The 16,708-nt window shown below is 38.2% G+C and overlaps 1 protein-coding gene across 1 annotated transcript in view; it reads left to right on the forward strand.

The window, feature by feature from the left end:
- Window positions 1-6,803: 6,803 nt before the first annotated feature.
- LOC306862338 (whirlin-like) overlaps window positions 6,804-16,708 on the forward strand; it is a gene marked incomplete at both ends in the record, with an annotated part of 84,027 nt that continues 74,122 nt past the window's right edge. Inside the window, one exon of the mRNA XM_079405094.1 lies at window positions 6,804-7,538. Within this exon, the coding sequence (XP_079261220.1) occupies window positions 6,804-7,538 (735 nt within the window). The remainder of the gene's footprint in view (window positions 7,539-16,708) is intronic.

A 16,708-nucleotide genomic window follows, 5' to 3' on the forward strand; every position in this document is an offset into this window, starting at 1 on the left:
AAATGAGCTGACAGGTGCATGCGTGGTGTGCCCACACCATTCGCTCTTTGAAAGGGCTCCAGCTAGACCCATAAGACAAAAACAGGTGATGCAGAATGACATCTGTAATAAAAGGGAAGTTCAGCATCAGATTAGAGAGGCTCAGACAATACCAAGAGCAGCATCAGTATGCCCGGTGCACATTGTTTTGGCTATAACACTGTCTTGCTGATAAAAAGAAGCCTTTGGAGCTGCTGATTAAAAGTTTGGGGTGTGAAAGATATTTGAAATTTGTTTTGCTCCATATATTACAAATTTTACCTTTAACGTGTGTGCAAAATTGCGTTGCGCTCTGTCTGAGTGGAGCAGGGACAGAATTTTCTGGAGGCTGATGTGTAAATCAATATCGATCAACCTTCCTTACCTTGTCAAAATAATATTTTTTTTCTAATGGCTGCGTTCTCACACTCAGGTGATCTTAGATTATTACTTAAAATAGGCTTGATGATTAACAACCCATAATAATCTTTCACTTGGCGATATTGGAAACGAATGGAACTAATCATGCAGAGCCATCTAAAGGTACCGCCTCTGATATTTGATTGATTGAATTTTAATGGACTTAAATAATACGGCTTCATTTGCATATTCATTCAATATTAGGCAGGTTATGAAAGTAAGTAAATAAATAAAGTGACAAGTAGTTAAAAATAAATTCAGGACTAAATTTGTTTATTTTAAATATATAGAAAGTCATTTATTCCTTTGTTTATATTCCTATATTGATTGATTGGTCCTCCATATCAGATAGACTTTGATTGGACACATGCATCACGTGGCGAGCGTGACGTGTCTAACCAAGGGTTAAGTGTTTAATAGCCAATAGTCATACAGCAGAAGAGACGAGTGCAGTGATTTTCAGTTCATTAATTCTTGCATAGGTACTGCATATTAATAGTGATTGATAAAAAAAAGAATTATTGCTTTACATTTTTTTTTAAATACATTTTGTATACATCCACTTGAGTAGAGCCTGACAATCATAATTCATGATGCAAAAAATTATTTCACACCTTTGATAATTCCCACAGGTGCCACCTTCACACACATTCCGTTATTTTTCAGGGGCCTTTGACTCGCACCTCCGCAGACTGAGTATTCCCTTGCTAAAGGTGCATATGGAGCTTCAAGAGCACGCTCTCCTGTTTACAGCGTGAGCTAATTTTCACATGGGACTCATTAATTGTTGCCTTGTGCATAACAAAAAGCCTTAATAAGTGCTGTGAGTGCTTTCCAACAAGTCGTTTCCTTGTCCCTCATCCCTACATGCCATGAGGCAAGTTCCAAATTAAGCATCTTGCTTGTTTGCTATTTCAGTGACTGCTTTTTAAAAGGGTGCAAAGCAAAGGTCACTTAAAATCCGAAAGGGAGAGGTTGAGTAGCCAAAAGCTATTTGTCTGGGAGGCAGCGGCTGGGACGGTAAGGTTCATATGTGCAGACAGCAGCCCTGCAGCTGTAAATAACACAGTGCATGTAGAAATACTCACACAGACTCTTGACATATGTATATGTGTGAAAGTCCAACCCACGCTAATGGAGCCCCACTGAGGAACTTAAAGGATCTGGCCCTTGCTGCCGTTTCCATATGGTGCACGCTGGAAAACAGAAAGACGGGGAAATGGCTGAGTATGTGCTACCTCTTAACCTGTACTCACAAAATTTAAAAAAGATAGAGGGCTGTATGGATTAAAGTGAGTTTTAACAATGCTGATGGATTCTCAAAAGTTTCTGTTGTTTTTGGCCATTTTTGTGGCCTATCAGAATTTTTCAGGATTGGACTTTGGGGTGGGAGAAAAATCGATTGTCTGGAGCATAGCAATTCTCTCTTTTTGTTTATTGATTCTAATGTGTTTCTTTGTTCCATTTTATTACTTTATATTTCCTTGGATGTTTTAAGCTAGATTTAGTTAGTTAATAATTCTTAACATAGTTAATTGTTTTGATTTATTATTAATTTGTAATTATTTCAATGTACCACGTTCTGGTACGTTCTCTCAACATTATAAACCAATGTTCTTCCAGTAATGTTAATATAATATGTTATTATTATTATTATATAACAAAAATATTATTTATACATTGTTCAAGCAACATTATTTCTGAAACATTTTAGTTTAACATTTTTGTTTCATAATGTTCCGAAAACATATAAATATAACATTTCAATTCCATGCAATGGAATGTTCCCTTAATGTTTGCATAACTAGGAAAAAAGTCATTTACATTCCGAAATAACATTTTTATAACTTAATGGGAATGTTAGCTAAACTTTGTTAGAACATATTTTTGTGAGTTGGCTAATGATTCTCACCCTTACTGTAACTTGATGTTTAAAAGCCTTAAAGCACCTTGGCATGCCACTCAGTTTAATAAGGACAGAAATTGTACTTGCACTTGTAATTGAGTCAGAATGAGGCAAACTAGTAAAGGTCAAGGGTGTGCGAGAGAAAAGTGGTCACTGGATAGCTGTTGGAAGGTTGGAAAAGTCATGCTTGGCCAGTTGGCTGTTTTTGCTGCAAATTGCTTTCTCTATTGAGAATTAGACATGCAGAGTCCCCACATAACCCTCCGCTGAGGACACGGTGCTGGAGCGCTGCCATTTTTGTGATGCTGATCATTTGTATTACAAAGTGATAATGTTTATGTCCCACAATATGGTGGTGGTTTAAAGCCATTAAAGAGAGCTGATTACACTTTTTCTGAACAAAAGTGAAGACACAGCACAAGCAATCAATTCTTGCCATTATAGCTTTAATGGTATTTGTTACCACAAACTGTTAGATCAATACAAATGAAGAAACTTCCTGGCATATTATAGCCTATACAAACCATAATGTGAAATTGCTTTGCTGCAAGGATTCACTTCAATATGGGATGAAATGAAAGCTTTGTGTATGATGAAAATATAGAGGAGCATTCATGATATTAAATGGGAGCGATGCTGTTTTTTTTTGTTTGTTTTTTCCTTTCCAGGTCTTCCGCAGACAGCCTCCGTGTTTTATGGACTAAGCATTTTCCTGAAGCTTCATGTCAGGATATGGCAAGAAAATGGATGAATAAGTACATCGTGTGTAAGAATGACAATGAAATATAACATAATAGTGGTGCAACATAACAAAGAAAATGGCACTAACAGCTGGGAACTGTGGCAGGTCTCCCCGATGCTACAGTAAATAATGAGCAATAAATATAACAGGTAATAAAAATAAACAGTTACGAATATCATGCTAAAATGAAATCGGTGGATATTGATGTGAGGGGACAACAGGGTATGGACTTTTTCACTGAAGGAAGCATTATTATGGATTATAGACTCTGGCCAGAAATTACGGTTTAAAGTTAAAACACCTTGATGGAATTGTTTCTTACTGACAGGCAGCTTTATACTTCACAAGGTGTTGATGGACTGGAGTTGAACTATTCCTTTAAGGATGAATAGGTTAAACTGTGACTATTGTAATCCCCTTTATCCACTTGATCAAGGGCTACATGAAAGATGCAGCTATTTGCGAACACACAAAATTGGACTCTCTGGGGTCTTGAATAGTATCTGTGTCAGAGCTGTTGAAAGGCCGAATCCATTCACTCTCTTCAGCGATACCTCCAGGTTGCTCTGAGTCACTCTTTCCTAAGCCTATTACATAACGTACTTAGCAGCTTTTTCTCAAAACAGAGATTAACACAGTCAGCCGTTGCGAAGATAAAACTCCCTGGTTTGACTGTATATAAACAAATTCAAAGCATCACCCGTGCATTTTCTTGTGCACATGCCCCTTATTAGTTCCCTGTCAAACTGACTATAATGTTATCGTACGGTGCTTTATACCTCAGGACATTTTTCAGCTTTGGCATGTGCAATAAGGTGCTGCGGTCTGCACTATAAATTGAAAATCAAATAGGTAGCCAAAGTCATTAGCAGTGCTGATGCAGGCATGGGGATAAGGAGAGTTAATTAGATCTTTCTTCCACTGCCTACCAAGCTGGAATTCAGCTCATTGTTACTCTGTCTATGTCCAGATCGGAGGCACGGCAGAATAACCGTGTTTACCTTGCCATCTTGTTGCTTATACTCGGTAACTGCATTAATTACGCCCATCAATCACTCACTGTCACTCCGTCCCTCCCTCCCTGACCTGTGTGTGTTGCTAAACTCTGAGAAAACGACTAGACGGCTCATTATCTGATACAGGTGGACTGGGAACGTCTGATTAGTGCCTTTCCGTGGGAATCGCGAGGTCAAAGTTCAGCTGGGTTGAGAGTCTGACAAGGTATATCCAGCTGTCATCTCTTGACGCACGTCACCATCGACACCTGTGCCAGTGACGTCCAGAAACCCATTTGGCTTTGGATGTGTGAATGCTGACTCAGATTTGTGGCAGGATTTCAGTGTTCTGCTTTATGGGATTAAAAATGCCATAAAGCAGCAAAAATTAGTTCTGAAATGCTGTAAAGGATTTTGATTTAAAGGCTTCCATCATGTACTCCCGTAATGTGAACCGTACTAATGTGGTCAGAGCTGTAAATGTTTATAGAGAGGTAAAACTTGATTGAAGGATGCATCTAAAACCCTTGAGAGACATTCACTTTAGAGTATTAACCTGGTTTCTTGATTTACTAGTAGGTTATGTGTTTCTATTTTAACCAAAAATGTAATTGTTTCTCTTGTTGAATTGATGGGTTAATTGCAACACCAACTCACAATCAAAGCAAATGTGGAATCAGATTGTTACAATTCAGATTAAGAATGGAAGAGAACTTTTGTATTTCTAAAGAAGTTGCATGAGCAATGCTATTTAGTAAAATGTTATTTATGTGTTTATGCTGATTCATGATAGTTTGCCTTCAGTAGACTTTTACAATAGCATGGTTACAACTACCTGATATATAATTGAATATATGGATGGATGGATGGATGGATAGATCGATAGATAGATAGATATGTACAACATTGTTTAATTTACTATTAAAATAAACAATATTACTATTAAAATAAACAATTATATTAAAATAAACAAAAGCTGGAATAAAAATTAATATAAACTATTTAATAGAAATAGAAATAAATACAAAAAAAAAACTAATGAAAACTCAACAAAAATACTAAAAATGTTTGTAAAATTCAAATGAAAACGAAAAATGCAATGAAATTCAATATTAATAAAAAAACTATGGCTAACAGTATCTCAGTGGCACTAAATAACACAGCTCTTAAAATAAGCAGATGGGCATTTGCAAGTCCTGCGCGCACCCTCCTCGCTCATGTGTTGTTGGTTACTAAGCAACTTACGCGTGCCACATGAGCTGCGTCATTTCCTGTGCAGGGACGCGTTGGAGCGAGCCAGTTCAGTCTATCCCCTTGCTCCGACAGCTGAAGGCTAGACGACAAAGACGTCGATCTCCGGTGCCGTTTTACTTTGTATCTTTGCGCACTTACGCAACGAATAACTTTCCAACCTGTTAGATTTTTTTGTCTGTGGAATACACCTGGCGCACTTTCCAAAGGACTAAAGCGCGTTTCAACTTTCTGATTTGAGCGTGCCAAAGGATAACAACTTTGCGTTTTAGTTTGAGAGCCATATCCTCCAGATACGGAACGAGTGGATTAGAATCGAACGCTGAACCGGTGCTCTACTTTTACAACTAATCAACGGGAACGCATTCATGTGATTGTGGTGGTTGTAAAGCTTTGGATTTCCAAGGAAAGATCCTAAACTCCCTCATAAGGGATTCACTGTTGACGACAGAGATACTGGAGAAGACGCACTGGCCACTTGACCCTTTTTCGCGAGCGCAAGACGCACCGGAGCGCGCTGCTTTCTGTCGGTGTTATTTGAAAGGTGCACTTTCCTGTCTAATATATGGCTTTTTATTTACGTTTTTTAGGTTCTTTCTAATGTTCTGGCTATCACAGCTGTCGGTTTTCCAACTAAATTCCACTTGTCATATTTTTTATGAATTTAAAATGCTATATGATGATGATATGGAATTTTGATGACTGTATTATTAAATTCATATTCGTATGCCATTAAATCATGTAGTGTTAATATGCAAACCTATCTAGCGCAATTCCATTTGTCACTAAACTTTCGATGTAGCATGCTAATAATAATATATCTGGTAACATTGAATGTTGATTTAAGTCGAATGAATGAATGAAAAAAAAACTGTTTTTTACTGTTTCATAACAGTGACAGATCACAGTGTTCTCTATTATTAACACATGACGTTAAATTAATTCAGCAAACATTAACTATACAACATAAAATGTAAAACATTCCAGTTGACAATTAAAACTAAACATAAAAATTGCATAAAACATGTCATGGTTTACTCTTGGAATTCTCTGAATTTTCCCCAACAATGATTCTTATTTTTTAATTCTTAAAAACATAATGCTACCTAACATAATATTTCCTTGTATCAGTTATAACAAATAAACTAAATGCAGCTAGATTCTAACTAGACATTGAAATTATTACTTTTTTACTGCGTGCTTAAAGTGTTTATTTCAATTCCAAACTTTGTATTTATAATTTTTTCCTGTAGGATACTGGCCTAATTAGATGTATGTATGTATGTGTTTGGTTTTGTAGGTCCTCTGTGACCCGTTTGGTGTAATATTAATTATGACAGTGAACATCAAGGCACCGCAGTGCCATGCGCCGCTCCGCAGACTCCTGTAGACTCGGTTCCGGTGCTTCTGCAATGCTCGCCGGACTCCACCGCTTCCGCGTGGCTCTGTGATCCAGCCAAAGGGCGCGAGGATGAACACAGACCTGGAGCGCCTGTCGCTCAACTCTTCCTCGGGCAACTCCGTGGCGTCTAGCGCGCGTACCCTTTCCGCCAACGTGAAGAAGCTTCACAACGCGCTCAACCTGCTGCTCAGCGACCTCGAGAGAGAGCAGTTCATCCACTGCCTCAACGTGTACCACTCCAAGCGCAATGTGTACGATCTGGTCCAGACTCTTAAAGTCATACTGAACGTCCCGAGCAAGCGTCAGCTTTTGCCCATGCTGCGGCTGGTCATCCCGCGCTCGGACCAGCTTCTGTTCGATCAGTACACATCAGAAGGGCTCTATTTGAAATCCGACGTTCTTGCGCGCAATGGTGACCCAGACGGTTCCCACGAGGCTGCTAATTCGAGTCCAACACACGGGGCTCACTTCTCGCCTCCTTCCGCGTCTCAAGCCGCTCTGCGGGGGTCTCCTGACACTATCAGCACCAGCAGCGATGGGACAGCGACTCTTATTCCTTTACTGGGAAGAAATTTCTTACCGGAGCCCCCAGGAGAGATCCGGCAGGTCACCCTCAAGCGTCACAAGAGCAACGAGGGTTTAGGATTTAGCATCCGCGGAGGATCCGAGCATGGAGTTGGGATCTATGTGTCACTGGTAGAACCGGGATCACTGGCTGAAAAGGAGGGTTTGAGAATTGGAGATCAAATAATGAAAGTTAATGACAAAGTGTTTGACCAGGTCACACATGCAGAGGCCGTTAAGGTAAGTTTTAGTTTTTCCCCTTTAATATAATTTGTATAAATATTTGTTAAGGTTAAGTGAGTGTGAATAATATTACTTAAATAAGTTATAATTTAAAGAAAATGTATTTACTTATTCTTTGTCTGATTCATTTACACATACTGTTGTTGATATGGGAACCAGTTTTTCTGTCTTTCCTTCTTTGAAAAACTAAATATTACTTCACCCACAAATTGCACCTACAGATTTTGTAGCCATGTTTAGATCACCTGATTCTGGCCAGTCATTTGACAACAGGGAACTGTACTCCTTTCTTGATTGATTATTAATGCAAGGCAAGCAGCTGAAAGTGTCCCTCGAAGGACCAGAATGATAAATGGTCACTTTTATTGAGATGTGTCAGCCAGAAAGGCCTGTACAAATGTTGATGTTATTGATCAGTGTGTGTGGGTTAGCTATAGTTAAATGATTGCACATGACTTCATTTTGTATCAAAAACATTTGCTGTCACATAAAGGTTTAGCTATACTAAGTATTTCAGTTTAAAGGCATTTCATTGTGCTGTTGTCATTTAAAAGAAGAGCTGACTTTGCCTAATCCTTCACATACTCACTATTACTATAATCGTAATTTTATATAAATTAAGCTCACCATTTTGGACCACACGTGTATTGTTACTGAGATTGTGTGCGCTGTCCATTGTGCTGAAACAAGCTGTTCTAGATAGCATTCTATTCAAAACTTTGTTTGTTTTTTTCTTAAGAATCGTATGGTTTGTCAGTTGTATTAACTGACAAACCATATTTAATCTAAACATTGGCAATAATAAGAAGCAACGAGCTTTGATGCACTTAAAAAGCATATTGAAGTTCCTTAAGTGCACTTTGAGGCATCTTCAAAAAGTGCTTAGACTTTCTCCAAAGGCTTCCACCAGTGTGGCAATCTGGGGAACCTCAAATGAGGCCTGAATTTTATAATTTTACAGTGATCATATTTTTAACGACATTACAAAACATGAAAGCATCTGAAAGTGAAGATAAGGCACATTCCAAGCATATTTCAAAGTACTGGCACATAGCCAGAAGCTCCGTTCCACTGATACTGCTTGTTTGACTCTCTCATATCCCCATGTTTGGGAATCTCTGTAGAGTTGTGTGCCAAGAGAAAATGAACATGAACAGTTTGCAACCTTTCTGTATCATTCTTTCCCTCCTTCGCTGGGGGGAAACTGGCACAATTGAGCAGCAGGGTATAAATTCCTGCCATGCTGCCTTCCTTAAACAGAAGCTGGCAGAGGGGGGAGGCTTCTTCCTCCCAGTTAATCATATTGATCTGCATGAGTAAATGGACGAGCCTCTCCCCCAGGCTGAACATGACCTTCTGCTTGTCTTGATGCTCTTGTTCTCATGTAATGCAGACATAGCCTGGTTAAAGACACAAGAACTGTCTGAGCAGCCAGAACGGAGAGAAATAGACGGGGGTTTTGCTAGGTGCAGATAATTTCAGCACTGTGTGCTTTTGATCGGTGCCTTGCTATGCTCCCTGAATGCTAGCAGGCAGAGTTATCGCTCATTTTTCCAGCAGAAGGAAGAGCATCTATTTTAGTTACTGTGAGGATTTCCTCTGGGCTCTGTTGACCTTTGTTATGTGTAAATGAACCCTGAACATTATCTGTTTTGCTTTTCCTTTTTCTTTCTTGGATTATTTTGGTGTTTTCAGACATAAACACCAAAATAATACACCTTTTTTATAGAAGTTGTAGCAACTTCACACATTCCCAATGCAGCTTAAATTCTAGTTGGTGGAACTCATGATTAAAGTAACAGTAACTGTGTTGGAAATTACATACTCTCTTCAGTGGTTGCTTCTTGTGAATAAGTAATTGCTTTGCGACCAATAAAAAAGTTCTTTATAGTATGAATGTGGTCCAAACATACAACATTCATCATGTTGTCATTATCATGTGACCTACCAGCTGGTATACCAGTTGGTATGCCATTCATAAATCCTTTCCCATGGCCTCATGGGATAGTGAAGTTTCCATTAAATGCAAACTTAAGAGTCTCCCCAGAAGAAGTTGGTCATCTGGTTACATTCTGCCTACTGTTTGCCTGTGAAGTTCATACTAATCTTTTTGAACATGCTACTCTTTTCACATAGGCCTACAGTTAAATTTTTTTGGCCACATTGCCTTTTAAAAATATAGGTTCTTTATTGGCATCAGTGGTTCCATGAAGAACCTTTGACAAACATGGAAACTTTACATCTCAGAAAATCTCACTGAAAAACTGATAAGAACTCTTCACCGAATGGTTTTTCGGGGAGCCGATACAAAATGGTTCTACTATTGCATGGCTGTGAAACCCCTCTGTGGAACATTTATTTTTAAGAGTGCACTTATTCTATGTATTTGGGAAGTATGCATGTTTGGATGCAGCCACTATTCTAACCTGTTGTCTGTCCATACAAGAATGCAAAAGAGCTGTGAGATCCAGCACAATCACAGCCAATCGGAACTAACTGGAGCAAAAGTTTAGGCAAACGTGATTTCAGAATGGGTTGAGATAACCAGTTCAGTGCCAGTGGCTGGATAGAATAAAAAAATCATGTTGCTGTATCATGTTGTGTCTGGTAAGGTTTGTTTTGTAAGGAGGTTTGTTTGTGTACACAATGTTTTGATATGAGGAAGAGGCACTCTTGCAGGTGGTTGAGCTGGACTGACATCATTATTTCTCTGCCTGTGTCTTCTAAACTTTTCTTGTTTGTATGTCTAGTTGTCTTTCCGACCAGCTGTCTCAATCTCTCTTTGTGGGTCTTCAGACTCAATGATGAGAATGGATTGTACATGCTGTAGGTGACCTGTCTGCATCATCTTTATAGGCTATATACTGAATGCGTGTGATGCCCTTTGGCATCTCATGAATGGTTGGTCTATTTGCATGGCCTTCAGTGTTTGTTCACAGGGCTGCTATGATAGCCCATATGATCAATGATCTTTCCTCATCTTCTGTTTCAAGGGTGACCCCATATAAGAGCACCTGTTAAGTCAAGTTGATTGAATTTTAATGCTGGGACTGCCAGGGCACCTGTGGCTCAAACTTAGAGGAGGTTGCCTCTTGCCTTTGTCTTGACTGAAAGATGGTTAAGACAGAACTGTTTACCAGCTAACAGTCAAATGCTGCTTTGCAATCTCAGTTAGAGCCAGGCTAGAAGATCCATCACTAGCCCAATGCCTCTAACCTTACGTGTCCACTTGTGCAGAGCTGAGTGAGCATTTTCAATTCGTTCATGGAAGCTGAGCAGCAAGTTCATTCAGGGCATTGAGATATTGACAGCAGAGCGGTACATTCAGTGATAGAATCAAAAAGTTGAGAAATACTAAATGTTATGCAAATGAGATGTGAAAAAAGGAGGGTGGCCATCACTGTGAGAAGGCGGCAGTGGCATCTATCATCATTTGTTTAAGTGTATAGTGGATTTAGTGCTTAAATCACATTGTTGCAAAATACTGTATTCAAATCAGATGTCAAATGCTGTTTACATGCTTTCATTGACACCATATGTATAGTTATGTCACTTAAAGGGGTCATCGGATGCCGAATCATCAAGTTGATATGATTCTTCGGGGTCTTAATGAAAAGTCTATAACATACTTTGGTTAAAATTTCTCAATGGTAGTGTAAAAAACACCACCTTTACCCTGTCAAAATCAGCTCTGTTTTCATCAAGTCATTATAGTCCATGTTGCTTTAAATGCTAATGAGCTCTGCTGACCCCGCCCCTCTCTTCCGTGGAGTGACGAGCAGACTGTAAACTTCAGCAGCGAAATTGGCTAAATAGCATATATTAGGAAAGGCGATTTGCAAAGATTCATCAAAACCCTTATACTCACTTCTTCTGTAGATGAAGCTGGATCACGAAGGATTCGCGCGAACATAGGCGCATTTATGTAGATCGGGGATCGGCACATTCCCTTCAAAATCAAAGTAACGTTAATCCACTGCGTCTTCAGCGGCTCAGATGTTGGGGCTAAATGACAACTGCTATATTCATTATTACATCCAACAACTAAACACCTCAATCACTTAATCGGAGACATCTTGTCTTCCCCTGCACTGGAGTCGACACAATGGCGGACAGCTCTTAGCTCACTCAGGGCGGGTCTAAGGTAAGACAGCTTGTCAATCAACTATTGTGGGAGCGGCCTGTGCAGAATTTTGACAGGAATCTCATTTTGACAGGAATCTCAGAACAGCCTGATTTGAGAGAGGGCATTTTAAAATAGGGATTTAAAAAAAAAACACTAGGTGGATTTTTATCATTATAGAATGGATGTGTACACACACTTCCAACTCACATTTATGTTCAAACAACGTGTAAAGTGAATTTTGCATCCGATGACCCATTTAAGTCACACTTAAAAGGTAATGATATTACGCAGCGCCTGAAAGTAGTCCCCAGCTAAATCATAACTAGTTACCTAGCTGGGACTACTCTCAGGCACTGTGTAATATCATTGCACCTGCTGTGCCCATGGTACGGCAGCAAAGGTCCTTGATTATTACGACGGAACGAGAGTATAGTTCCTAGCCATATCAGCCTAGAAAATCGCAACTTTTAATTTTCTGTTGGTCTTAGTGCACGATGTAACTGCAGAAGAGTCAAGTTATAAATAGGAAAATTATCGAAACTCTTCAGTCATTTTTGAGCGAGATGCTAATGGTCTAATCCGATTCAATGATCTATGTTAAGCTAAAAGTGCTACCGCCAGACACGGAGATCGGCTGAATGGATTCAAAAACGGTAAAACTCAACTGTTTAACTCTTGGGGAGTTGTAAAATGAGCCTATTTTAAAAAAAAAAGTGGTGTGTTCCTTTAAGGTTGAACCACTGTCAGTTGTGTTGCTGTCTATGCAGGGTCAGAAAGCTCTCAGATTTCATCAAAAGTATCTTCATTTGTGTTCCGGCGATGAACAAATGTCTTACGGGTTTGGATGACATGAGGGTGAGTAATTAATGACAGAATTTTCATTTTTGGGTGAACTGTCCCTTTAAATGGAAAATGTTGAACATAAGTGTTATATATTTTTTTGTTTATATATTTTTTCATTCCTGGACAAGAAAAGTATATAGAGAGTCAAATTTCATCACTTCAGATCTGTGAATAATTGTGATTATTTTAATGGTTTTTAATGGTCAGACAGCAGTATTTTACAGGCACACTCCAAAAAAGGCAGACTGCTTGCATTTCATTTTGCATTGAGTGGGTTTTCTACACAGCGATGTAAACCTAGGATATAATTTTTCTATTGCCCAATTTCCCAACAAAGTAAAACAGGTTAATGAGAGAATGGAGGAAGGGAGAGAGAGTCTTTCCTCTATCTTTCCATTCTCTTATTCACAGGCATTAAATGAAACTTAAAAATAAAAAAGCTGCATATCAGTGTTTTTCATACAATTTCTTTTCTCAGCCTCTCAACTAATTGTCTCAGATGAGGCAGAACACATTTTTAAGTCCTATCTCACAATATGATCTCTTGTTCATTACAGAGCAGGTGACTGACTGTCCCTTGTATTCTTCATCTTGATTTAGCCTCACCATAAAATGGAGAAAATACACTGCTTTTCTCTGACAGACCTCATCAATTTGAGGCAGGGCAGGATTGATGCTCACTCATTACACTCTGTTGGGGACCTGTTGATATATGGCTGACTGACTGCAGATCACTGGCCGGCATTTCTGTGATTTTAAGACCACCCTCTCACAGCATGTGAGATCTTTGATATACTGATCCCAGATTTGTCTCTTTTGTGTTTGTGAAATGACTCTGATAAATCACATGCCTGTTGGTTTTAAGGGTCTGTAGGTATGATCCTGCTAAGGGTCACATTTGGCAAATTCTTTGTGACTTAGTGTTTTCAAGGTTATAGTTTATCAGTATGTGTATTTGTCAAATGGATTTGGATTTGACTTTAAATAGGAAAGATAAAAGCTGCTGAATATCTGATAAATCTATTCACATTCAGTATGTCTGGCATGTTGCACATGAAAGCACAGTGCAGTAAAATTATAGTTATTCACTTGCCAAAATACTTTCTGGACATTTTTATGTCTCTTAAGCCATTTTTGCTTTTTAAAGTACTATACATATACAGCAATTTTAGATGAATGAACCTCTCACTCACTTCTTGTTTTCTAGCTCTTTCTTTCACATTCACTCGCTCACACACATACATAAGTGCTGAATTATTCTGTGAAGGGAAAAAGCAACGCCCAGACTTGACATGGCAGTCTTTCTTTCATGCTGCAGAGAACGCGGCCTGGTTTTATTTATATATTTATTTTCAGACTAATGTAGTGAGAAACATACAGCATAAAATCCTCCACAAACCCTACCAGGAAATGAGTTTGAGCTTTAGTCTTGTTACACAATCCTTGTATAATGTAGATTGAAATAATCGGTTGTTCTTGATGACAGGATTTTAAAGACAGTTTGGATACAAGACCAAGGAACATATTGAGAATTTGATGGTTCCTATAGTGAAAACAAAATAGATTTGTTTCCCTTACTAAGTTATTGGACCTGTATCACAGTCATATGTATATTTATGCTTTTAGCCAATGCAGGCTGTACTGAATTCAAAATTATGTTAAAAAATTTAATTAAATAATATGTGTTCTCTTACTGTCTGGTTCACTCTTACCTTGTTTACTGTAGAGTGATAACGTTTAATGCACCAACTAGGCTACACAGTGTTTACAACCAACCTCTGCTCACAAGTGACTTGTTCCTCTGTGTTTTGTGGTTGCAATATAATTAGCAATTTGAGCAGTAGAAGCTTGTAGCTAATTAATAGGACTCTCCACCCTGTTTTTGCCTTTCTTCTCCTCTGTCCTCGTTTGAGCCTTAAAGGAAGACCTAAGCATGCAATTTAATACATTTGAGCCTGACCCCTCCCCCGCAGTCCATACCCGTGTCCCATTGTCCTGTCTGAACCCAGACCATCTGTTGCACAAGCTCTTGTATCTGCAGCATGATTCGCTGCCTCTTATGAGAGAGAACAGATGAAGACATGAATTTCGCTATGTCCACATTTCTAATGGGGCAGTGCAGTATTGATGATATGGTGATCTTTTCCCATTGGCCGATCTCTTGGCTTTGACCTCTCATTGGCTGACACCTCTGTCATGGACTCCTGTTGGTAAATAATTAAAGAAGCTCCACCTTGTCTCAACACATACACTACTAATCTCAGACATATAGATAGGAAACGAGAAGAGTGTGATGTGGATACTCTTGTAGGAAACTGGATTTTATTTTATGTGTTTTAATTGTGTTATTATTGTTACAAAAATAATAATATAAATAATATCATAATTCTATAACTATTTTCTAGTATAAAATGAAAAAAAAATACTTAAAATGCATATAAATGTATGTATAATATACATATATAACATGCACACACAAAAATTGTAACATTTATGTAAATTAGTTCATAATTTCATGTATTAAATATTTTAAAATGCATGAAACAACAACAAAATAATATATATTGAATCATCTCCCCATTTTTCTCTCTCTTTCTCCTCCCGATTTTTTTCCCTTTCTTGGTTTTACCTGCATACATGCCTTGAATGCAAAATTCAGTTTTCTGCATTAAATGCCCTGTTCATCTTTAAAAGCATGATTACACGCACATGAATTTGCCATATAAACTCGGGCCCATCCATATAAATATATAGATTTTTATAGAAGATTTTTATTGATCAAAATGGTATTTGTTAGGACAACCTACATCATGGGCCTGGATTTTTCAGCGCAAGTGTACTTGGATGTGTGTCCATGATCGCTGGCAAGAGCACAGGATATTAGCAAGCACAACATGAATCGTCAGCATGTGGGTTTGTTTTGTTTGTTCCATCTGGTTTTTAGTGTCATGTGACTCTCTAATGACTGGTCTTTAGTATTTGTTGAATATAGCAGCAAAAGTAACAGTATGAGCTTTGCCGCTGAGACCGTCTGCTGGGTAAAAACCCATTAAATGACTAAATGGCCATCACTCTCTGAGTGAAGTTCACACTGAGCCTTAGTCGATGTGCATGTGACTCCTCTACGGATGTGAACTGCTCTTACCCAGAGTGCCTACACTTGCCAATTTTCGCTGCTGCGTGTGAGGGATGGCGGTAATTGACCTACGAAGGTTACTTTCATGTAGTTTTCTCTCTTAGCTTTGTGCTATCCAGCCTCTGTCACTCTCATCTGCCCTAGTTGTCTGTATGTATTCAGCATCCAGATTAATCATCAGCTCGCAGCCTATCGATCTGGAGTTTATTGGCAGAGGACATCGTTTCTGATTTGCTTGACGGGTTTATAGCTGGCACGGTTCACCAGATGCATCTGCTAATTGACTCTCTCTTTCTATGGTTTGTTTGCATGCTAGGTCGGGTCACCGGGCCCATGGGCACCGGCTCACTGCCCAGTTTGTCAACACACAGCATTAAAATACCATAACACACCATCCTCATGGAGACCGTGTGTGATGCTTTTTGTATTTATATGCATATGAAGTATCTTGTTTACTTGTTCAGTTCCATGCCATTCTGTCTGCCCAGTTTTGTGGTCTGGAAAATAAATCCTTATGGATGAACTAATACAATTTTAGTTATTAAAATAACTTATAGTATTAGTATGCAATTTTACTGATACATTTTAATAATGTTTTTTAATTAATGCGCATTTTAGTTTTTAAAAAATGAAATTATTTTCTGTGCATTAAACAGAAATACAATATTAAAAGCAAACGTTATGAAGCTAAAAAGTTCAAATAGGTGTAAAATTAAAAATGTAATTGAAACTACCTAATTTATCTGTTCATGTTGGATATTTAATTGTACAATTAAATGTTAATTTTCCCTATTTCACATTTAAATTGTCTTTACAGCCTTCAAAATAAAAAAATACTAATAATTTAATAATAATTTTAAATGTAATCTTTAGCAGATAAAAATTTATTTATTTTTATTACATTGTGATGGCCAAATTCAGTTGTCACATAAAACATGTATTATTATTATTATTATGTCTGATCGAAGACCTCTACAGTTCAGTACCTTCAGAAGTGCCTTCTGATTCATGTGTAGAATTTTTTAAAACATACTTATTACACAGTTGTAACCTAAAATAAAT

Source organism: Barbus barbus, assembly GCF_936440315.1.
Source record: "Barbus barbus genome assembly, chromosome: 43".
Taxonomy (NCBI): Eukaryota; Metazoa; Chordata; class Actinopteri; order Cypriniformes; family Cyprinidae; genus Barbus; species Barbus barbus.